The 24,515-nt window shown below is 31.8% G+C and overlaps 3 protein-coding genes and 1 pseudogene across 6 annotated transcripts; 2 read left to right on the forward strand and 2 right to left on the reverse strand.

Moving 5' to 3' along the window:
- The first annotated feature begins 2,599 nt into the window (after positions 1 to 2,599).
- Positions 2,600 to 7,662, forward strand: LOC107625004 (ATP citrate lyase (ACL) family protein). The gene is made up of 12 exons (XM_016327512.3): positions 2,600 to 2,949; positions 3,255 to 3,365; positions 4,067 to 4,178; positions 4,393 to 4,457; positions 5,026 to 5,103; positions 5,230 to 5,304; positions 5,402 to 5,554; positions 5,643 to 5,777; positions 6,025 to 6,189; positions 6,476 to 6,598; positions 7,046 to 7,117; positions 7,219 to 7,662. Exons 1-12 carry the CDS (start codon positions 2,848 to 2,850, stop codon positions 7,291 to 7,293), a joined length of 1,266 nt encoding a protein of 421 aa, XP_016182998.1. The 5' UTR covers positions 2,600 to 2,847; the 3' UTR covers positions 7,294 to 7,662.
- A 1,957-nt stretch (positions 7,663 to 9,619) lies between these two features.
- Positions 9,620 to 12,800, forward strand: LOC107626927 (CRIB domain-containing protein RIC6-like). The gene is made up of 4 exons (XM_016329815.3): positions 9,620 to 10,032; positions 10,475 to 10,581; positions 11,616 to 11,715; positions 12,377 to 12,800. Exons 1-4 carry the CDS (start codon positions 9,963 to 9,965, stop codon positions 12,700 to 12,702), a joined length of 603 nt encoding a protein of 200 aa, XP_016185301.2. The 5' UTR covers positions 9,620 to 9,962; the 3' UTR covers positions 12,703 to 12,800.
- Positions 12,801 to 15,191: 2,391 nt separating this feature from the next.
- LOC107626925 (uncharacterized) lies at positions 15,192 to 15,729 on the reverse strand (annotated as a pseudogene).
- Positions 15,730 to 16,905: 1,176 nt separating this feature from the next.
- Positions 16,906 to 24,233, reverse strand: LOC107625002 (uncharacterized). Of its 4 annotated transcripts, none has more exons than XR_015905227.1 (13): positions 23,978 to 24,205; positions 23,437 to 23,641; positions 22,780 to 22,875; positions 22,305 to 22,408; positions 21,429 to 21,607; positions 20,487 to 20,609; positions 20,310 to 20,398; positions 19,518 to 19,623; positions 19,049 to 19,146; positions 18,633 to 18,887; positions 18,459 to 18,542; positions 17,329 to 17,417; positions 16,906 to 17,228 (listed from the first exon to the last, which is right to left on the reverse strand). XR_015905227.1 is itself a non-coding variant. In XM_088505115.1 (13 exons), exons 2-12 carry the CDS (start codon positions 23,542 to 23,544, stop codon positions 17,400 to 17,402), a joined length of 1,260 nt encoding a protein of 419 aa, XP_088361241.1. In that variant the 5' UTR covers positions 23,545 to 23,641; positions 23,978 to 24,233; the 3' UTR covers positions 16,906 to 17,256; positions 17,381 to 17,399. The 4 variants fall into 4 exon arrangements, 2 of the variants coding, with proteins under 2 accessions (XP_088361241.1, XP_088361240.1); XR_015905228.1 differs by having other exon boundaries at positions 16,906 to 17,244; XM_088505115.1 differs by having other exon boundaries at positions 16,906 to 17,256; positions 17,381 to 17,417; positions 23,978 to 24,233.
- Between the last annotated feature and the right edge of the window lie 282 nt (positions 24,234 to 24,515).

The raw sequence follows: 24,515 nt of genomic DNA on the forward strand, positions 1-24,515 counted from the left end.
TGATGAGACGTAATTAGAAAGAGGTAGTAACTTGGGAGTGAATCAAGTTGTGGAGTAATGAACTATGAGTGTAAAGTGGTGATTTTGAGCTTGAGAAGTGTTAACTGAACTAATATAATTATGAAGATGATAATAATGAATTTCAATTGAGTGAGAGATGAATTGATGATAATAATGACCTTAAGGTGTAATGGTGATTGAATTTGAATGAATTATAATGATGATGAGATTGAAATTGATTGTAATATGCCTCCGGATAAGACATAGTGGTGCTATCCACTTGCTACGGGTAAGAGGCGAGAATGCCGGGTAAGATGCTGTGGTGTTATCCACTTGCTCCGGGAAAGTTCAAGGCTTCGGGTAAGACGCAAGGGCTGTGTTCTGTTGCTGCTTGCTCCGGGTCGAGAACTGTAACACTGCTTGGGTAAGAGGCAGGGTGAAGTTGTTCCTTGCTCCGGGTACGCGGGTAAGATATAAGGGTTGCGGCGTTGTCTCACTTGCTCCGTATTTGGTGTTCTGTCCACGGTTAGCTACCAGGACATGTCAGGATAGCTAAGTAACCGACAGTTGATATCAACAGTCATAGGACAAGCATACATCATGTGCATTTGTCTGTTTTGCTTTGGTTTGCATTCTTGGGTTTGCCTAATTGATATTTATGATTAACTGCTATGTGTTTAGACTGCTATATCTGTAAACTACCTGTGTTTTCTTTGTCTGTTTGTTTGTCTATGTTAAGACTTGGTTAAGTTAGGAATCCCTAGAAAACCACCTTGACTTATGGTTTCTACTTTAGTTCTTTAAATTTTATAATCTGAGTGTCGGCGTTCTAGAATTGCCTCTGGCTTTCTCGAGACCTTATTTATTATATATGTAGGCACCTTAACCATACTGAGAACCCTCGGTTCTCATTAGATACAATATTGTTATTTTTCAGATACAGGTTGAGAAGCACCACTCTGTATTCTGGAGACTCTGATGAAGCGAAGAACTCTTGGAACTCAGGGGCGTATTTTGTTTATATTTATATATGTATATAGATTCTCCACCTTGTATTTTATGTTTGTCCCTCTTAGAGGTTGACTCGGAGAAACAAGTTGTCATTTTTATGCTTTGGGTTGTTTTGGGATTCTCATGTATATATATGTATATATGTCTATATACTCTGTTCGGTTTAACTTTGCGAGCTGGGTCAGGAGCCTTGTTATCTGTATCTTGAAACTCTCTTATCCTACTTCGTTACGTTAACGCTTACGAGAGTGACGCGCTATTCTGCCTAACGCTTTGTTTTAAACCTTCTTTCAAAAGGCTCCTAGTTATAATTTTTTTTACTATATTATATATAATTTTACTTTTAGAGGTCGTAATACCTTGCCACCTCAATTTTATGACATAAGCATAAAACTGAGTGGTAGGGTGTTACACCCACCCGCGAACCCCGTCACACACGATTATGCCGCTATCGTCGTGAGTGCTGCTCTACTTTTCTTCACTTTCTCTGCATTGCATTCACAAATAGAAAATAAGAAAGCTTTTTATGTGATTGAAGCTGTTGATTCAAAGGCTGATTATTCCAGCCAATACAAGCTAGATAAGAGAATGAACAGGAAGATACAGTATGAGGAGGAGGAGGGGGGCGACAAACGGTGCACGTCGGTGCCAATGGCCAAGGTTGCACGACCAAGGAAGAGGTGGCGACGACTACAAATACGGCCGTGGTGGAAGGATGTTACAGGAGCTTTTTGTTAGTTTGTTTGTATTTTGCAGTATGGAAATTTGGAAACCCCCTTTTAGTGTGAAGGAACAGAAAATTGGGTTTTTAAAATTTTAGGGTACAATTTGAGTTAATTAGAAATAGGAGGGCTAAATTGAGTCGAAAGATAAATTTCAGGACCATTTTGAGTATTAACTCGAATAAATTGGATTTATCGGTTAGATTCGTTAGATTCATTCTTAGATTATAATATTTTATCAAATTTATTTTAATGAGTCGAAATTAATTTTAATTTTTAAAGTTAATTCGAAATAAAACTCGATTAATTGTTAATAGATGATTGTTACGGTGTCTAAAAGTATTTGCTTAATTTATTAAAAAAGATTAAAAATTAATATTTAATTTAAAAAATATAAAAATAAATAATTATTAAATAGTCAAAATTTATCCTAAAAAATAAATTAAATAAAAGTTAGACACCAAATTATAAATACCATAAAATTTACCTGGTTAATAATATTAATTTTAAAAATAATAAAAAATTAAAATAATTAACTTAAATTTTAAAAAACGAATTTAATTGATAAATTTTTTTAAAATTAATTTAATAAACAAATAATGTTTTAAAAACGAATTTAACTATTAACTAGATTGCTAAACATATATCCAGCCACCCTAATAACAAATAATGTTATACTTGTCAAGAGAAATTGACGATGTTATGATGTTATTCTCTCCAATAATAATGGTCAATGATAATAAATTAATAATATACATTATTATTGATTTATTATTTCCATTTCTTAAATACTTTTCAACCGCATTTTTTAAGGAGAAATAATAATTAAAAATAAATTAATAAAATAAAATAAAAATAAAAATGGGAAAGAAATCCTAGGGTCCGCTATCATTGGCGTTCAGCAGCAGCAGCAGCAGTGCAGCACAAAGAGTGCGCGTTCAAAAGTGTCACATTACACATTTTCGCTTTTTCCATTCACTCTTTTCCCTCGCCGTTTCGTTATTTCAATGTCGGATCTCAAATATAACTAAATCAAAAATCCCTCAACATTATTATATCACAATACAGAGAAGGAAAAAAAGAAAGAAGAAAAGAAAAGTAAAGAGAGAAGAAAATGGTTCGGGGACTATTGAACAAGCTCGTCTCTCGCTCCCTCTCCGTCGCCGGAAGATGGCAGCACAACCAGCTCCGCCGTCTTAACATCCACGAGTACCAGGTCACTCTCCTATCCTCTCTCTCTCTCTCTCTCTCTCATTGTTTTCGACAATTTCAAATATGATTTGAATTTCGTTGATTATTATTTACACTTTTAGGTTTAGATATCTATTTTGATGCTTGACTTGTTGAAAAATAACAATGGAATGATAATTGTAGTAATATTATTCGTGGTATTGGTGAATCGTTGTTGAGAATGATGAATCTGCGATTTCGTGATGGATCGAGCGGTGTGACTGATGGAAATGACTACGGAATTTAATTTAATGTTTATTTATTTATTTATTTGTTGTTGATTGAAAATAGGGAGCGGAGTTGATGAGCAAGTACGGAGTGAATGTTCCGAGAGGCGTAGCTGTTTCCTCTGTTGAAGAGGCAAGGAAGGTTATCAAGGATGTCTTTCCTAATGAAAGCGAGGTAATTTGATATAGTTAGCATATATTTTTTCTGTAGAGGAATTTCACTCTCTGACATGTTGAGATTTTCGATAGCGATGCTTTATAATTACTTCTTGTGGTTGCTTATAGATATTCTTGTTTTATCCAACAAATAAAAAGGAGGAAAGATAGGAAGGATATGAGTTGTGATAACCTTGATGCTTTCACATAAATTGGGAAACTAAATGTCAACAATGTTTAGTTTCATAAATTGTCTGCATTTTTTCCTTTCAATATTAAACGAAAAGGATTTATTTATTTACATTGTTATATAACTGTCTCAGAAGTCTAACCTGTCGTGATAGCATATGATTACTTGTCAGTGTAAATCGACACTAATACTTTAACATTGCATCAAAATTGATCTTCTTGAAAAAAATGTATCATCTTGTTTGCTTTTGGATGTCCCTTTTCTTTGTTAGGATTTTTTGTGGAGAACATTGAGAACAACCAGTTCTCTGCGTTGTTTTAATAATTGATATAAAGTGTTGACATGTACCCTTTACGGTTCAACAGCTCAAATTGATGGGTTTCCACTTTCAAATATTTAATAGCTGAGCTGTGGAATTGTGAATGGTGTAGAGGGACGGATTTTTTTACTCAAAAATTATCTAACAATTTCTCTTATTATGGAAAAATAATATGTGATGACAAGTGATGTGACTAGGATTGTTTGTGCAGATCGTGGTTAAGAGTCAAGTTTTGGCTGGTGGACGAGGCTTGGGAACTTTTAAAAATGGTCTTAAGGGTGGTGTACACATTGTTAAGGCTGACCAGGTTGCAGATATTGCTGGTAATACATGTTCCCTCTGATGTCACTACACAAAATGAACATTTTTTTGGTTCTCATTTGAATTTATATGCGTATGGCATTTGATATGACAATCTCAGTTGATTCATTTCAATATTATGGTCTTGATTTAGAGTTGAGTTCATTTAGGATGGATGTGCATAGTGGTATTATTGTTTTGCAGTTGTTGTAGTTATTGGCATTGTTATTATTTCAGGGAAGATGCTTGGGCAGATACTTGTTACCAAACAAACTGGTGCTCAGGGAAAACCAGTTAACAAGGTTTGAAATATATTTGATCATTATCTATAATTTTTTATTTCTGGAAATGTCTTCATTTTCAGTATGCATGTATATGCCAGGAATTTTCATCTCTTGACATGATATTTATAGATGTAATACAGTGGCACCAGCTTTCTCAGATAATTAATACTTGTGGTGTCTGTTTTTTTTTTTAATATTTTTTTTAGCTAAAGTTGCATGGTTAGAGCACATAGTTTCTTATACTGTATGTTTGTAGGATGAACAAAATGTTCATGTTGCCTTTTTAGCATATGATCTGGTAGTGTTTTTAGTGGTTGGATTGGTCACCTGGACTTGCTTGTATTCATATGTGCTATTTGTTCTTATCATCTATCTATATACTTCTGGTTGATTCTATTCATATGTGCTATCTATTCACACACACACACACACACACACACAATTACACAATTTGATGAGCACAATATACCCAATGAGAGCTGTTGTTTTGTTTTGAAATGATGTTCAAATTTTTTTTTATGCACTGGATACACGGTCCTGCTGGATGGATTATTTTTTGATATTTCTAATTGTCTGTTTTCTACAGGTTTATTTGTGTCAAAAACTGGCACTTGTGAATGAGATGTACTTTTCTATAATCCTGGATCGTAAGTCTGCTGGTCCTGTAAGTATTCTGTACTGTTTGTTTAAATTTAATTTGCGTTATTTGCAAAGTGTTAAACCCTTGCAACTTCTTTATGGTATTTATGTAACTGAATTTCAATTCTTTTTCCTTTTATTGGTTTTGCAGCTTGTCATTGCATGTAGTAAGGGAGGAACCAGCATTGAAGACCTTGCAGAGAAATTCCCAGACATGATTATAAAGGTCTTATTCTTGGCATTTCTCATGATTACTAAAATTTTGTGTCCTGCTAGTATATTTTCTTTGCATGATAACCCGATGGGATCCTTCTTTCTAGTAGGTACCGATTGATGTTTTTAAAGGAATTACTGATGAAGATGCTGCAAAGGTGGTTGATGGCTTGGCTCCCAAAGGAGCTGATAAAAATAAATCTATTGAACAAGTGAAGAATTTGTATAATCTTTTCCGCAAAACTGACTGCACTCTTTTAGAAGTAAGCACATGGAATATCCTATATTTGTTTTCAATATATTATTATAAAAAGAATATGTACATTAATGACAGTCAAATATCTTGAACAGATCAATCCTCTAGCTGAAACTGCTGATAACCAGTTGGTTGCTGCTGATGCTAAGATGAATTTTGATGATAATGCTGCATATCGTCAGAAAGAGATATTTGCTCTCCGTGATACGACGCAAGAGGATCCTCGAGAGGTTTACTTCTGTGTTTTTTTGTGTCTTACATTAGTCCTTACACATAAACCACCTTGCCCTTATCACTTGTGCAGCTCAAGTTGTCTATACATTTCTGTTATTCTGATATTGACGATTTTGTTTGTATTTGATTGTATTGGCAATGCCAGTCTTCTCAATATCTGTTGGTGCTTTTTTGTCAAGTCCTTTCTATGTAGTTTATTTCTCATCACTTGATATGTATGGTGTGTCTTTCTTCTTTCAACAGGTGGCTGCTGCAAAGGCAGATTTAAATTATATTGGGTTAGATGGAGAAATTGGTTGCATGGTGAATGGTGCAGGGTTAGCAATGGCCACAATGGATATAATTAAATTGCATGGGGGTACTCCTGCCAATTTTCTGGATGTAGGTGGCAATGCCTCTGAAGGCCAGGTAATGTTGAAAATTTTAGATTGATCCCTTAGCTCCACTTTATGATCGAGATAATTGATTTTCTCTTTTGTCATTTCTGCCGGTAATCTGCTGGTGCCTTAACCTGATTTTTATTCCAATTGATGAAATCTGAAAAACATTTTGGCTTCATAGGTACTTCAACATCTTTTATGTAATCAGTATGTAATCTGCTGGTGCATGAATATGAACCTTAAGAAAGCCTAGGTATTCCCTTGAAAGATCTCCACATTGTAATATTTATGTTCGCTCCAATTTTATAAACCAGGTGGTTGAGGCATTTAAGATATTGACTGCTGATGACAAAGTAAAGGCTATTTTGGTTAACATTTTTGGTGGCATCATGAAGTGCGATGTTATTGCAAGTGGAATAGTAAATGCTGCCAAACAGGTATGTAATATCCTGTCATCAAACAGTCACAAAGAGGAGACAAAACTATGCTTTTGGAAAACAGTTTTATCCTTTGACCTATCATAATTCATAAGTTTGAGAAGAAAAACGTTGTTTCTCCATGCCAATTTGCTGCTTCTTATTCTTCTCCATCTTTTATTTTTTTATGCTTATTTGCTGCTTTAGATAATGGTTATTATTTATGAGATATTGAAAAACTCAAAATGAACTCCAGAAAATCAGTCTTTTCTATTGGAATTAATTTCTTGATAGTGCAGTTTTTGAAATATGTTGAATAAAGCGAAAATTATATAGCTACGGATAGATTTTGCATCGTCTCCACCTTTTTTTCTAAGGGGGAAAAACGGCAACATGATTTTTTAAATTAAACAGAAGTAGGACTAAATCCTCGTCGTCTTATAACACTATCATGCTATTATTTTCAAGGTTCAACTAAAAGTACCAGTTGTGGTTCGTCTTGAAGGCACCAATGTTGATCAAGGAAAAAGAATTTTGAAGGTAAATCCTAATTCATGTACATAGATAACTAGTCCATTAGAAACGAAAGCAAGAATGTTCCAAATGCATATTATGTTGATAATCTTTTGATGATTTAACAGGAAAGTGGCATGAAACTAATAACAGCCGAAGATTTGGATGATGCTGCACAGAAAGCAGTGAAAGCTTACAAATGAAGGGTTACTTTTGTCCAAATTTAGCATTCAGTTCAATCACTATTTTTTTGTTAAGCCCTTATTTTTATGTTAAGGGAATCGATGCAAGCCTGTTTTGATAAGGGAATTGATGCAAGGAACTTATTGAACCCGTTTGTGGTTATCAAAGTGATTCCAATAAGAGTTAGTGATACCCACATTGTTGATTCAAGTGGTTGCCATTTGGCTCCCCTCTTTCAAATTCTAAAAGATATCTTTCTTGTGTCTTCTATGCCAATAACACTTAGACACATGTCTTTCATGTTAGGCATTGCGAAATTGGTGACTCGTGAAGGACCCCTAAACCCTTGACATTTTTATCAGATTTGAGAAGACTAATTTTATTAGCCATCTGAATTTGCAAGCCAGTAAATTCATACCTCTGGCCTGTGGGTACTCGACTTCTATGTGAGATGTCGTTATTACAAACTCATGTTTAACATGCGGTTGATTGATTTGATTTAGGGTTTTTTTTAAAGGTTAATTTTATTAATGTTTATGTTCGTAATAATATTATAAAATAAGAAAAAGTATAGGTAGACAATGAAAATAATAAACAATGTAAACAATGAATATATCAGATGTTCAATTCACTAGGTGTGCGGATGATTTTTCTAATATTAAGATTTAGGTGGGTAATTTGGGGGTGTAGTGTGTTTTTACTTTATTGAGCCAATTTTAAAGTCCATTGTTCACATTGTTCACAAAAATCATTGTCTATCTAGTAAAGTCCATAAAATAATTTTTTCTTTATTATTAATATTTTAAATAAAACGTGTTAGCATTTAATATTTATTATGAAATGAATTTTTTTATAATATTAACTTATCATTTATTATTTATTGTTATCTAATATTTAACATTTATCAATATTCAATAGAATTCATTACATATCATTTTGATAGCAGTTTTATAATTGTATAAATAATTAAAAATTTTAGAAAAAAGGGATAGTGATGTAGAACCAACATACCAAAGAGAGGATATTAACAAAATTATCAAGACAATTTCCGTTTTCTGAAATTTGAAAATAAAAAATTACTAAAAATAATAAAAATTAAAAATGCAAACTACATGCACCCTAAAAGTGTCAGGAGAGAAGAATTACACTAAAAGGCTCTGGAGAATTTTAATAATTAATGTTAAAATAGTACCTAAAGTCACCTTAGTCACATTATTACACTATTCTTAGAAAAGTGATTAATTATTTTAATAGTCAATTTTTTTAGAGTATAATAATCAAAATTTTCATAAGTGAATACGCAAATTATTTTAGAACAATATAATCAAACTTTTTATGAATGTAAAAAAATCAGCCACTATTATAGATGTAACCATAGTTTGATTATAAGTGTAATTCAAGTTTGATTATATTATTTATAATTTGATTATTGTAAATATGTGATCATTCCAAGTTTCAATAGGTATTTTTATACGAGTAACTGATTGGTAATTAAATTTTTATAATTTTCCAAAACACATCTTTTAACATTATAACAGACACTCACTGAACATTTGGGGTGATAATTATTTTTGAATATTTGATTAGATAATATGATTTCATACTTCATTTTTGATAATGTCTCTAATTTAAATTTTATAAATATGGACAAAATCAACATATGATTAGTTGGAGGGACAAGCATTCATTTTTCTTAACAAGGATTTTTCACATTCAAGTTCTAGATTGAAAAAATTAATGTTAAAAGTACTTTACCTCTTATAGAATTTTAGAAACTCAAATAAAACTACTTTCACTAGAAAAAATAAATGTGATTTTAATCCCATATAATAAAACTCATTTGATTCACGGTATATATCAATTGAAACCCATTGGCCTTTGGGTTGTAGTATCAATATACAATGTGATATCAACTGATATTATGTTAAAATATAAAAGTAAAAACTAAATCAAATATATGAACCCCTAAGAACCAACTATATCATATACTTATGTTAACTTAAATAAATTGAAAAGCTTAGTTAAAATACTAGCATTCCAGTTATTTTGTCTCCAAGAAAATAGGAATGATGAACATCCTCAAGAGCCTAATCATGTGGACAATATTCATTGTACGAAATGATTTGTTAAATTTAGAAACCTTTCAAAATTGATTTCCTTTTAATTAATTCTCATTGTCACACCTAAAATTTCGACCAGCTTCTGGTTTTGATTGACTAGGAAAATCAACAAAGCAAACAATTGCCACCGAATCAAACCAAAGTTAAACATGGTTATACATTCCTTAAACAGATCTTTTGTTAGTTAGATTCCTAAAACACATTTGTCAAAAACTACTTTAGGTTTTTGAGCCATTATTTTTTCTCTTTCTTCAAGTGACAAAGAAACAAAATTAACCCAAACACACAACCCTAGTTCCACATTAATTAATTGATGGCTACTCTCTGGGTTTTTTCTCCAATTCAAAGACACATAAAATCTTGAGGTGGTGGCCCTTTTGATTAAAAGGGAAGAACTTTAATGATAGGGTGGAAATTCAATAATACAGAAAAGTTCTTTCCTTATATTTGCTCTTACCATGGGTCTCAAATTTAATGTTGGGTTCTTATCTTTCATGCTAAAGGGTATAATCAAAGTATAGGCTTTATAAATTGTGAGGAGAAATTTCAAGCTATTAGATAGATATTTGATGAGCATGTCTTCAAGCAACAAGGTCAAAGGACTTCTTAAAGGCCTTAGATACATTTCTCAAATGTTTGGTAAGTAAATCTCATCATGTAATGAAATCATTGCAAACCCCAAAAGAAAAAAGAAAAATGAGTGCATTCAATTCGGTTAAACCTTTAAGAATTTACATGAAAATATTTTTCTTGACTTCCTTAACAAGTGTCCTTGACTTACATTATCATTTACTACATATTAAGAAAATTAGCTTGATGATATTTTTGCCCTTACATTCTGTTATTCAAACAATTTCTTCAAACAACTCATTATATGGCTTCTTTGTATAATATTTTGCATAAGTTGTATGATTAATGAGTGACCATGTAGAGTGCATAGACTAAACCCTAAAATCATATCCCGGGAAAAAGATGAATATTTGTTGCTATAATTGTTTGCATCCACCCTTTTATAAAATTAATTAAATAAATTCTCTTGGCAGAACCTGATGCAACTTTTTTGTATTTTTTGGGTCAATAGAAACGGATGCTACTAAAGAGAAAGAAATACAAATTGGATATCCCACAGATGTAAAGCATGTGGCCCATATAGGATATGATGGTCCCTCTGTGAATTCTCCTAGCTGGGTAATTATCTACTTGCTAATTTTATAGTATATTAATTAATATTCTGCTTAAATAGGATTTAAACTATATAAAATATATTTTTCTTTATTTGTCATTTTTTTTATAATTTTTTCATCCACTAAAACTTACAAGTGGTTTGTTTTGGTTGTCATTCTTAGTTTTTTCTATTAAGTACTAACATATGCTACATGTTAAATGTAAATAGCAATATAGCATATAGTATTTCATGAAATAAACATTAACGATAATGCTATGGAGAAAAAAAAAAAAACAGGTAGAATTTATCTTATTTAATATTTATTAATTATTATAATAAATATTAAATAAGATAAATTCTGACTTTTTAGATTATTTTTTATTATTATTAAACATTTTCATAAATAAATAACTTTTAAATTTTACTAAACTAGAATAATTGTTTAGAATTATATAGTTAGAAGAATGCTTATAATAAGAACTTGAAAAAAAAAAAAAACGAAAAGCTCTTTTAAATAGTGCAATATTTGCCTCGGAAAAATTACACTTTCTTACCAAATCTTAGTATGGAGGGCTCTCATGCCTAAATGGGTCGTCCCATTAGCATGTAGCTAAAATAATTGTATTTGTTTAAAAAATATATATGAATGATTTAATTAATGAATATATATTTAAATTAATTTTTAAAAAATTTTAGATAAATATTTTAGTCTTAATAAATATTTATTGTTTAGATGTTTTTGATATATATTTTTGTCAGACAAATTGTTTCTCTCCATCACTTTCAATTAATTTTAATATGCATGTTAAACAAATAAATTTCTAACAATGGGTTAACCAATCTGTTTGATATAATTAATTTGCGAATACTTCTAAAAAAATAAAAATTTTATTAAGAACCAAAATGTCCATCTAAAATTCTTTATTTGAGTGTTTATTTATAATTAATCATACTTTTCTGAATTTTTGTTATGTCTTACTAAAAACACTTGTTAAGAATATTACAAATTTGATTAAAAAAATTTGTAAATTAAATGTTAATTTTTTTAAATTTTCAGATGAATGAGTTCAAACATTCTTCTCCAAGGTCGGCGTCATCACCTCTTGTTCCCAGCGATCTTCAAAATAGAGAACAGGATAATTCAACCAACTTCGAAGGTAACATTCTTCTTCTTCTTCTTCTTCTTCTGAATTTGTTATTTGATTAAACAATCCCAACAAAGAAAAATGTTAATGATTGAAAAAAATTTATTCTCATTAAATAAAACAAATATATAAGTGAGCAAAAATTCTCTTTCTGTTAATTAACATTTCATTTTACGTATAAAAAAATTTATTCTTTTCTCATTAATATTTCTTTTAAGGGAGAGAATAAAATATTTTTCACTTTTAATTTTTTACTCAAAATTTATAATTTATGTTGAATTATAAGTATAATTTTAATTATTATATTAAAGGTCTTAATTTATTTATGGACACATTATATTTTTTATCCTTAAACTTTTTTTCAAAAAAATTTTTAACGTTTAATTTTATTTAATTTGTCCTTAACAATTTTAATTTGTGTCAAAATTATCTATGCACGCTAACTTTATCTAAAGCTTTAATAAAATTGAAAACGTTCAAATAATTTTAACAAAAATTAAAAATATTAAAAATAAAATTAAATGAATAAAAAATCTTAGAGACAACATTCAATAAAATTAAACATTAAGAATATTTTTGAAAAAATTATAAACATTAAAAAAAACTTTACCCTTAATTTATTTTTTAGTTTTTTACACGTCTAATGTGTGTGTATATTAACCCATGCATTTAGATAAAGTGACAAAGAAAAAGGAATCAAAAGAATCTCCTACAAAGGAGAAATCATCAGACAGGCCTAGACAATCAAGGAGGTCTTCTAAGTCCAAGGAATCTCCTTCTAATGGGCTTATTCTGGCCCAACAAGCAGATGTAGAGTCACCAAGAAGTGGCCCACAAGACATTCCCAAGAAAGGTAGAACAAGGAAGTCAAAAGATGCTAGTGGGTCCACTAGGCCCAGGACCAAGGACCAATCTTCAGAATCAAGTAACTTGAATTTTGACTCAACACCCAAGTCTAGGAGCAAGCAGAGGCACATTGAAGAAAATGAGCAAATATGAAAGAGAAACTAGTTATTGGGAGAGAGGGAAAAAAAAAAAAAAAAACTGAAGGAGGAACTAGTTAGTGTGATATCTTTGAGAAAATTTGATTTACTTGGTATTAGTTAGTGTGTTGCATAGGAGAATTAGAGCACATTCCTCTTGATAATCCTTACATTTTTTATATATATGTATATCATTATGTGAGTTTCTTAATTTGGTTAACCCCTCCCTCCTCCCCCCAATCTCCTTTTTTTTCCCTTCTAATTCCATAGAATCGTGTATTTTTTTACACATTAATGGTATGTGATTACACTAACTAGTGAAAATTGTTCATCTTAGTTGGCATAGTTTGTTTGAAATCAATTACGAGAAAATATATTATTAAGTGAAATGGAAGAAGAAATGTCATTTCATCCTGATGCAGCAACATAAGAATATAATGCAACAAAGAGAATAAAGTATAAAAATTTTAAAAAAATTCCTTAATTCTTATTTTTTTTTAATTTTATTCTTAATATTTTAAATATATTTTTGTTATACCTTTGAAAGTTAACATCTTTAGTGAAGATACTAATATGACAATCATACATTTAATAAGGAATTAAGGATAAAACATATAATTTTCTACTTATAAGAATAAGAGATACAATACTCACTAAAATAAAATACACACCAATTATAGTAAAAAAATTGCACAAATAAAAACAAGAACAAACCAAGATCTTATCGTAAAAATTCTTTCTCTTATTTCATTTTAATTAAAATAGAATATAAGAGAGTCACAAATTATTCAACAAAACATACATATAATATAACAAACCAATCAACCCAAGTAATAAAGTTTACAAACAATAACCAAGAAAATAAAATATGACAAAACAAAGTTGCTGCCGCATGGCTTATAACTCCAACCACAGACGTCATTTCGAAAATTTAAATGGTCAAAGTGAAGAATCAGATGTCTAGAATGCAGTGTACAAATTTAAGCTTGAGCTAATAGTTAACAAATCTCCAAGAAAAAATTACCGTTACAGTTTTGTATATGTGTGAAAACTGAAAAACTTTCTTTTCTTTTTTCTCACGTGTTTATAGACTAAAATACTAATATTTAAGTTTTTATTCCATGTAAAAAAGAAGTCCAAAACCTAACAACATTAATGGGTGTAGGATGTGAATGTTATGACTCATGAATAGGGATGACAAGTAGGGAAGTCCGTTCCGCTAAAAACCCGTCGTTTGGCGGGCTGGCCCACTCTGCCCCACCTAGTGAGGCGGTCCTAAAATCCCACCCCACCTCGTCTAATTGTGGACTGGCGGACTGGCGGGCTAAGCCCGTCAAAACTCCTCTTTTTGTTTTTTACTATTAACTACTAAATAATATATATAATTTCACAATCATATTAATAAATTTATAATTTCTAATGGCATAAAAAATTATATTTTTTATATTCACAAACATTAAAGTCTTTGTAATTATAAATATCTAATAAATATAATTATAAATCAAGTTTTCATTCAAAACATAAGTATAAATATTCACTCCAAAGCAAAATAAATATAATCCAAAACATAATTATAAATATTGTCTCCAAAGTAATATAAACATAATCCAAAACACTTAATTTTTATCTTTATACTCTTGTAAGTTAGGTTCGGTAAAGTTAGGTTTTGGCAAAAAAATTTCAAAAATACCCCATCACTAAAAAAAACCTTAGCCCGGCGGAGAAACTCGCCCACCCGCCAAAGCCTGCGGTTTAAGCGGTGCGGGTTAGGCGGGCTTTTGCTATTTAGCGGTCCCAATTTTTCAACCCTACCCGCCTTTTTTGGCGGGTTACGTGGGACGGCCCAACATGTTTAGGCCCGTTTGCCACCCCTATTCATGAACATATGATTGTTATATTACAGATTATTGATGTCAAGAAAATATAAATCCAATCATTAGGTTTTTATTTTGAAAGAAAGAGACAATCTCTATTTGTGGTGCCTATACATCATTAAAGTCACACTTTAACCTTGATATTAAGCCCTTTTTTGGTAATTTGAATTTTGATTATTGAATGGATAACATTAAAATATATGAGGTAAATACTAAATCGGTATTCGAAAGATTCAACGCTGAGAAAATAGTACTTGACTTTTGTTATTGATAAAATGATTTTCGAAAGATTTTAAAATTTGACAAAAACGACCAACCGTCAATTGAGTTACCTAGAGTTAAGGTTTAAAGGTGACGCGTTAGTTAACAATTACAATAATTACAAAATTTAATCACTTTTAATTTTTATAATTTAAAAAATATCCCCAATTTTAATTTTTTAAAAACCATAACCCTCTTTTTTCTAAAACTCTCATCTCTTCCCCTTTCTCATCATCATCCATTAATTTTCTTTCCCAATTAAATCCTTTTCATTTTCATCTACATTCCTCATTCTTTTTATTCTTCTAACCAAAGATGCTTCTCTGATACTCAACCCCTTCTTCTCAAGACTCAACCCTTTTTTCATTTCTCATTTTTTTTCATATGTCATTAACTCCTCCAAAAGCTTCTCCACCTCGTAGCTCTTCTTCTCCTCTTGATGTTGTTGATCACCACTTGACCCACCTGCCACCTCCGATACCAAACCAGAACCAAATCCATACTCAGAATTATCATCAACACAACTCACAAATGGGTCTGCGTTGATGGCACCACCAACACCAATAGCTCCTCCATAATTCAGATCGTAGAGGTTCAGAATCCTTACCTGGTTGTTCATGTTGTTGTTGTTATTGTTGTTGTTGTTGTTGGCATCACTATATTAATACAGAGGAGGATGATTACTCGATCTTCAAATTGGAGGAGGAGGAAGGTTCGTCATCCTCGTTGGGGAAATTCACTTTTGCTTTCTTTCCGCAAATCTTACGAGCTTCTCTGTCATAGGCCCTGGTGGCTTCTCTGGTGGTGTTGAAGGTTCCAAGACAAACGCGAACACCTTTTCTTGGATCGCGAATCTCCACCGCCCATTTTCTCTCTTCACACGCCTTTCCAATCGCAAACTGAACCATTGTTTCAAGAACACAGAGTCTTTCATGCGATACCTCTGCAGAAAATCTCACCCTTTTACCGCTATCACCACCACCACCACAACTACAACCAGAGCCTCGTTAATCACTACCTGATTCCCAAAAATAGCATCGTTGAAAGAAAAAAGAAGAAGAAAAAAAAAAGGAGATTAGGGTTTTAGAAAATGATGATGATTTAAAAAAAAAAGATGAGAGTTTTAGGAAAAAAAAGAGGATTAGGGTTTTAAAAAAATTGAAATTGGAGTTTTTTTTTAATTATAAAAATTAAAAGTGGGTAAATTTTGTATATGATAATTGTTAATCGACACATCACCCCTAAACCTTAACTCCAAGTAACTCAATTGATTTTTGGGGATCATTTTGTTAATAACAAAAATCAGGTACTATTTTGTCAGCATCAGAAACTTTCGAATACTGATTTGGTATTTATTTCTATTTTTAAATTACTTAAGGCAAAAATAAATTAAAAAAAATATTAGAGACAAATTTAAAACTATCTCTAAATAAAAATTAAAGTTTATCCCAACAATGATAATAGTATGCTTTTTTGTTTCAACTATTTTTTTTTTTTTAAATTTAATCTTCTTAAACATAGTGCTAGGTTAAACTTAATATTATACCTTTTATTAAAATAAATAATAATGTTAATTTCACTTTATTGTGGAGCAAATATATAATACTACAATGAAAATGGAGCTCTACAACAAGAAAGCTTGTTAAGATTATTATGGTAAGTTTTTAACTTTTTAGGATAAATTATTATTTCTATTTTGTTTAAAACGCTGATAAATTTATTTATAAAAAATTAAAATTAACTTTATACCCATAAAAAATAAATTTCTCTTAACAAAACTAATCAAACTTTACAAATCATTAAAAATATCCAAATTATCCTCTTACCTAACCTAATATAATTCCAATTCTAATCTTACTCCACTCCTATTCCAACAATATACTGAAAATTTGAATGCATCTTTTTTTATAAAAGCTATTTTAAATAGTAACTTTAACATGTGTTTTCAAAACACATATTAGTTTAATCTTATCTTTTAAAATTAAAAACAATATCAAAATTTCACAAAAATAAATAAAGAAAACGACTCTTTCTCATCGGTGACTTTGAATCCAAATGAATTTGGGCTATTTTACTCTCAAATCTTTTTATTATGAAAAATATTTATCGAATAAAAAGGTACATTTGAAGTACACTTTTTGGTTCCTGGCTAAAACCAAAAGCATACCTAACATTTTTTTTATTTAAATTTAATTTTTGTTCCTAACAGAATGAACTTATTTTAAGATTACTAATACAATAGATACTAATTTAGTTGTTGAAGAAAAATAAATAATAATAAAAGTATTTTTGCGAGGCCCATGCACAAAATCTGAAGACGGTGATGTTTTCTGGGTCTCTAGATCTTGTGGCGTTTGTATTGAAGAATAATTCAAAGTACTTAGTACTTCATTTCCAAGGATCAACACTGGAGAAGCATGGAACTACAGCCATCACTAGAGGGTAAAAGAAAAATGGGAGAAAAGAGAAAAAAGAAAAAGCAAAAAGGATAGGGGCTAAGCTGAAACCTCAAGATCATGTTAACCACAGCTGCCAATCAAATAGTTAGAGAAAATGTACTACTGCCTCTATGGCTCTGTCACTTCTTGCCCTGGGCCTGCATGAACAACCAATGAAAAACTCAGATTTTGTATGAATACAATCAAAGTAGTGTGTCGGAAACTAGAAAGATGTTCTGTTTCGGAGACACAAATACCAAAGACGGCGAGATACTGGAGACAGAGAAAGAGACTGAAATTTCTGACTCTGTTTAGTCATACTGTCCTCCCCAGGGAGGACAGAAAATTTATCTCCCGAGACAAAAAATTTTGTACGCATTTTCTGTATGTGACACACAAAATTTGGGGATTGTTTCAGTAGCAAGGTCATAGCATGTTTGGTTTCTTGTTTTGAGCCAAAAATCATGGTTTTAGCAAAGCGATAGTATCCAATAATGTATGTAAGAAGAATCTTATGCCAAAGATAGGATATGGATCCCTTTTGTGTTGAGGGCTAACATGTTCATTAAATATCAACCATTCAAAATTATTAAGTCATGCATGTCATTGGAGATTTTTGAACGGTTAAGATTCTACAAACATAACAATCTCATGTTTGGGGGGGGGGGGGGGGGGACAAAGTGGAAAAAGAGTTATTAAGGGCTTGTTTCATTGTCTATTATTTTTAAGTTTATTTGTATTATGAGTTTAATTTTGATACACTGACAGTGTAAAACGTTTTATATAGTCATCCAATCACATTCTTTCTTTTGGATGACCATTCACGCAGTTAATGTAAAAGATAGTTATTTTTGCTAATGTAGAGTTATGTAATTGGATGTACATGTAAAACTGTTTTACGTTGATAGTGCATCAAAATTAAATTCTCGTATAATAACATAAACACATTGCTTTCATTCTATATTTTGTTTCCAAGCTTTTTGCAAAGAAAATAATTAAAACAACAAAATCTTGTTTTTCTTAGTTCATTTGCGTAAACACAGAAAAATATAAACAAATAAAATTGAGCATTTTTGTAAGTGAATAGAGTAGAAACAAAGTGGCAATGGCAAAAATCAAGATCCACATATTTGCTGCTAGAGTAAAAGCATTCTCTGATGTTCCTGAAATAACTAGAGGAGATAGAGAATGTAAATTACCTTGTTCAGGTACTTCTTCTGAATTTTCAATGCCTCCTCACATGCTTTTTTAGCATCAAGATTCGAAGTAATATCACCCAAGATCTGAAGAGATAGTTAAGTGAGATACATGCAAGAAACATATTCAAGTATATATATATGTATATTGACACATGCATTTGAAAGAAGACAAACCTGGACAACGTCATCGACGCCCTTGGCCTCGTTCAAAATCCGCCTATGCTTGATTTCTAGCACACTTGCAACAACGAAAACAGCTAGTGCACTACTTTCTTCTGCATTGCCCGTCTTCACATTTTTTCTCTCAAATTTTCCATATTGCTTCAAAATCTTGTCACTTAGTGTTTGTGGAGAGGCATTTGCTTTAGCTCGTTCTGGCTCTTCGTATTTTGCAAAGATGTTTGGATTGTATTCCATTCCCCATATCAACTGGAAACAATCTATGTTATGTCATAAGTTGAGCTATCAATTTGAAGCCAAAATAAGCTCCAAACTCAATCTCATCAAGATAGTAGAAAGATGGCTCATCTACGTATAAACGAGTTTATTTATCAATGAAATTAATATTGTTAATAGCATTTTATCCTTACCTCCCAAAGATACAAAGTATCTGCGAAAGAAAATTCTCTTCGAAAAAGAACCATCAGCATGCGAAATGCAAATAGATACTCTCCACCATCTAAATCCTCTGTGAAATAAAAAGAGATGAAGCTTAAGGATTTTTTCTTGCATATTTATACAGACGCTTTTTTCCTTCATGATTGCAAGCTTTCAGGATACTTCTCCCACTGGGAGGGGCCACAAACTGCTACAGTATGAAGTTTCATAGGACACAAGTGCAGGTATATGTACAAGTATCTATCATCAAGCAACCTTTAAACACGATTAACAAAGAAGAAAGAATTCTTTACCAAAAAGATTCACTATTTAATTGAAAATTATTCACACCACTTGGAGCCATTTGAGACTGCTTCTAGTATAAATTAAAAAGATAGAAGAATCTAAACTATGGAACTATCTCGTATCGTATTAGAAGCTGGCCAAAGAAGTTTTACTGACCAAGGTGTTCGTGAAGTTTAGGATCAACTGTTTTCATTATCTGTGAGAGCGTAGCCAACTGAGATTGCACCCCCATTGAACTTGCACTGGTCCTGAAGTTCTCTCTCTGTTGGGAAAACAACAGCAGGAGAAAACACCAAAATATGAATTGATTGGGATTAAACATTTTCAATCTTCGAAAAGAAAACAATAAACTACAGCAAACTACTAAATGATAACTTAGTGAGAAATAAGTAATTCTTCATTAGAACCAAATGTAGTAATACAATGATCAACTGTATCAGTTGAATTTCTACAAAAAGGACAACATCATTACAACAAGAAAGAAATAGGTAACTACTCCTTGAGGAATCACTTTCATTCTCATGCATGTCTCTTGTTATCTCTAGTTATCTAAAACTACTAGATGTGTGACAATATACAAGTTTTGTGAATAATATCACCAAATTGGCATGCCTATCAAGCACAATTCTAGCTCCATTAAAAAACGGTAATTATCCTCTCATGGTCAACATGAACATGAGTACATGACCTTGTCATATTCACATCTCTACCACTGATTTTTATCTTTTGAACATTTTTTTTAGAATAATGAAAGAAACGGTGGAACTGTGAACATGACAGTCACTTTCCTGAGAGGATTCAAACACAAACAAAGCTTTCGACAAATCTTTTTAGTTAAATAATTCCTCAGGAACACAAGGTTGTATTGCTACATATCAATTACTGATACCAGAAACATCTAGAACTAGCATGTTAAGGAAATTTTATTGTTCAGTACATCTAGCATACCATCCTTCGCATTGCACGATCAAAGCACCAATAGCTATCTGCTTCGTTCTCGATGAGAATAATCAAAGGTGAGCATATATCATTCATTCCTGAAAAGTAAATGTGGTCCCTTTAGAATGTCCCATTTTTGGAGCTCTTTCAACTCATCATTTGAAAATTTAGAAGAGAGAGTCTCACCTTGCACATAACCAATATCATCATCCAACCACGCATAAACTGATAGAACATCCCAAAGTTTTGCTTGATTAGCTTCACTCTCATAAAAGACAAGTGCTCGATCAGTTCGATTAACATCCAGGCCTACAATACAAATTTGTCATCACAGATGCTATTATGACAAATAAATTATTTATAAAACAAGCTTTCTTAAGAAGAAAAAAACAGCGTTAAATTATGAAACTATTATATGATGCCCTTTTCATGAGAACATCATGGAACATATGCAATCACCCTCAGAAGTCAGAACTCATGCACAAGACATTCTGATTTAAAACTCCTTATCTAAGACATAAACCTGCAGGTTCCTAGTCAATTTTGATGAATTCTCAGACTTTTATTAACAGGTTATCATTTAGGGTAGTGAAAATTATATGCAGCCATTGCTTTTTCATGAAAATTTTGATAGACGAGCAGGTTGCATATTTGCTTTAAAGTAACATCTCAAAGTTTTCCCCCTTTTCGTGAGATCACCAGGTAACCCACATGTTTGGCCCATAGGAATAGTTCACGATAGAAGGAAGCATAAGGTTATGAAGTATGAAGTATCTTCCTTGGATTAGAAGTTGCATTCTTGTCCAAGGATCAAGGTTGCTTACCACCCTGTGTTAATGACTTATCATTGTCAGTATAAGTTATATGCTATGTAAGCCAGGTTGTACCATTTCCATCACTACATATTTAATTCATTATTTTGTAAATAATTTCTTCAGGTGTTACATTAATGATATTTACATTTATGAAGAAAATTTACATGCCACTGATTTTATGATTGCAAAAGAAGAGTTAATAGACACGAGCTTTAATCTTTAGTGAAGCTCAAAATTTGAAATTTGTAGATCTAAACTAAATAAAGCAGAATGGAAATATGTATCCACTATTTATGCAGCAGTGTATACATACCAATCTGATGTAACACTTGCATCCACTGCAAAACTTTCTTATTTGAAGGTTGGACACCTATCAAAGATTTATCTATTGGGTAGCCATCCTCATCGATGAGGGGTGTTGTAATAAATTTTCCGCTACCAATCATTGGAACCATCCTTTGACATTCTGCTTTCCACATATCATACTGTCCCCTGCATAATCAATTTATAAATGATTTTATTTACTCATTTTGTTTAATTTCAGTAAATAGAGAGAGAGAGAGAGAGAGAGAGAGAGAGAGAGAGAACAAATGGTGAGAAGATGTAGGGTTTACACCCTAAAACATTTAAACAAGCACCATTTTGCATTTAGAAAGACCAACATGGAGTAGAGAGGAAACATCAGTAGCTACCCAATCTCATGTTGATACATTCTAGAAATTATAGGTGTCAAAGTTACAAAACAATAACCCTTTTGTTCATAGATTATGTGGCACGAAGAATAAAAATAACAGACAAAAGGGTCACCCAAGTGGTAACAATTTTCATTTCACAATTTTGATTAGAATGGCATGATATGAACATTGGCCAATAATTGTATATGAGCACTATAATGGTGATAGGAAACAGGGAGTGACAGACAGGAAACACTAGTAACAGCAATAAAAGGGAAGTCATGCTCGCAATGACAACTAGAGGACGGTTGCATTGGCCGATGACGTATGGCAATGAGCAGTATTTTATGAGAAAACACTCAAAACAGTCCTCTAAAAGATTACAGAATGTATATTTAAAGGAAAAATTGGACGTCATGCTTATCTTCAGAGAACAAATTTGAGCTTTACTGTTAGAATAACCCATTTAATCTGATTTATTAATTCTACAGAGATATGCTTCAACTATAATATACCTTCGACGGTTCTTGAGCTCCGTCCGTTCTTCAAATGTACTGTTAGGATCATAGCAACCTAGCAAGAACTCCCATACTTCCCCTTTGATTGAAGGATGGACACCCTACATGATTCATAGAAGTAGATATGGGTAGCAATAAGCACAAATGAAAAAGGAGAGCGAGAGAGAGAATCCTGAATAGTGACAATGATAAGTGCAGATCAGACTGTTATCATAGATCATCATCAAAAGGTATTTGTTTCACAGAGAACAATGTCTAAGGCACTTTGAAGTGAGTAATTTATAAACTAGCCCTTCTCATTAATATAGCTACCGTCTACAATCTATTAGGTCACAATGTTGTTAAATGCAAGTAATCAATGACAAATCCGCAAATTCAGAGGCAACCACACAGGTAGAAACCAAAAGAAAAAAATGTCATTATTAACAGATTCGATCATGTGACCAGTATCGAGATAGAAAATATAGATTACCCCGCGCTGGATTCGTCTAAGCACTTTGGCAATGTTCAAGTGACCTTCTGCATCGAATGATGAATTCCATCTTCTTTGACTTAGAGTTTTGCCAGCCTGTGCCAAAACAAAAGTGCAGCGTATAAATCACAAAAGCCTTTTATGTAAACTTTCAAATATATGAAAATTGCAACAATAATACTGAAAAGCATCTATATTATATACAATGACAATGACAGCTAAGCCTTATTCGACTAGTTGGGATCAGTTAGACATATCAACCTACGTAAAAATCTAAAAATTGCCTACGTGGGGTAAGCTACAGATGTCACAAAAAGCAAACTTTGATCTTTCTACCTTGTACAAGTTTCAATGAGTTGCATATCATCTAATCGAGTGTGGCAATACTAGTATAATCACTACTCAAAATAACTAAATTTAGTTGACGATATGTTTTCTGGACACATATCTCTTCATACACCATACTGAGATCCATTCTACCAGCAAAAGACTTTTGCTATGATCCCAACTCTAACAATCAAACTCTTATTTTCCAGGCTTGGAATTAGGTATACAAACAACATAACTCTTTCTTTTGACACAACTCATTCAATTGATGTGCAAATCTTATCAAACAAAATTCAGCAGCATGAGCTAAAGCACAAAAAGAACTCTCACCCTTGGCTTAAAACGAGGAGCTGGAGCGTCGGCTTGGCATTCCGGTCTAATGGGATAGAAGTCATTCAACTCAGTAGCTCCAGAACTCCTCGCAAGAACCTTCCACATCCCCCACAACTAATCATCTACTTCAACACCAAAACCTTAATCAAACCCCTACTCTCTTGTTAGAGAGCCATAACAACCATCATTGTCAATACCCTACCTGCTTAATCCAACAACATATTTCAAAATTATTAACATTTTATAAAAGAACATTATCAAACCCAACACAAAGGTACAAAATGTTCAATTTCACTAGGCATGGCATCATTCCCTTAATAAGATGCAGACTTTGTTTCGAAGAAGTTGTCAAATTCTCCCAATAGATAAATAAAAAAAATCAGATTAGATGAGAATTTTAAAATCAAAATCGCTGTTGTGTGGAAATAATTATCACGTTAATCAGATTATGCATCTTAGAACAGCTCTTGAAAGAAAAATCCAGATGGGGATATATGTTTGAAGCAATTATGAAATCACAAGTGAGAAAAGGAGGAACCTTTTTCGAATTCTGAAGAAATGATTTCCACAGAACGAACAAATGAACGAACGAACGAACGAATGTGTGAAAGATTGGAACAGGGAATGAACGAAAGAATGAATGTGTGAGAGAGAGTGAATGAAGGGAAGAGAAGGAGAATATAGTGCTGTGTTGTGTTAATTTGAATTGAATGGACAATTATTCAGTGATTCGCAATAAATGAATATTTTTTTTTTATTTTTGTTTATGAATTATGATGGACAGACAGGACTTTTATGAATGGGACATTTTTTGCTTCAACGGTTCTTTGCATATTTTGTTGCGTTGCTTTTTTTTATTTTAAAAAAGAAATTTAAGATATCTTGATTTATTTTGAAGAATTTTTTATTTATTAATATGCATGCTTAGATTCGAGGTACATTTCAAATAGGAGAAGTTCTACATTCATGTAAAAATTACATGGATGATATCCAAGTAATTTTTATTCCACGCCCCATATTCCCATTTATTTTACACGCGCCTCTTATAACCTATATAACGAATCTTTATTTTGCGT

The sequence above is a fragment of the Arachis ipaensis genome, chromosome B2, assembly GCF_059453495.1.
Source record: "Arachis ipaensis isolate K30076 ecotype BB chromosome B2, ASM5945349v1, whole genome shotgun sequence".
NCBI lineage: Eukaryota > Viridiplantae > Streptophyta > Magnoliopsida > Fabales > Fabaceae > Arachis > Arachis ipaensis.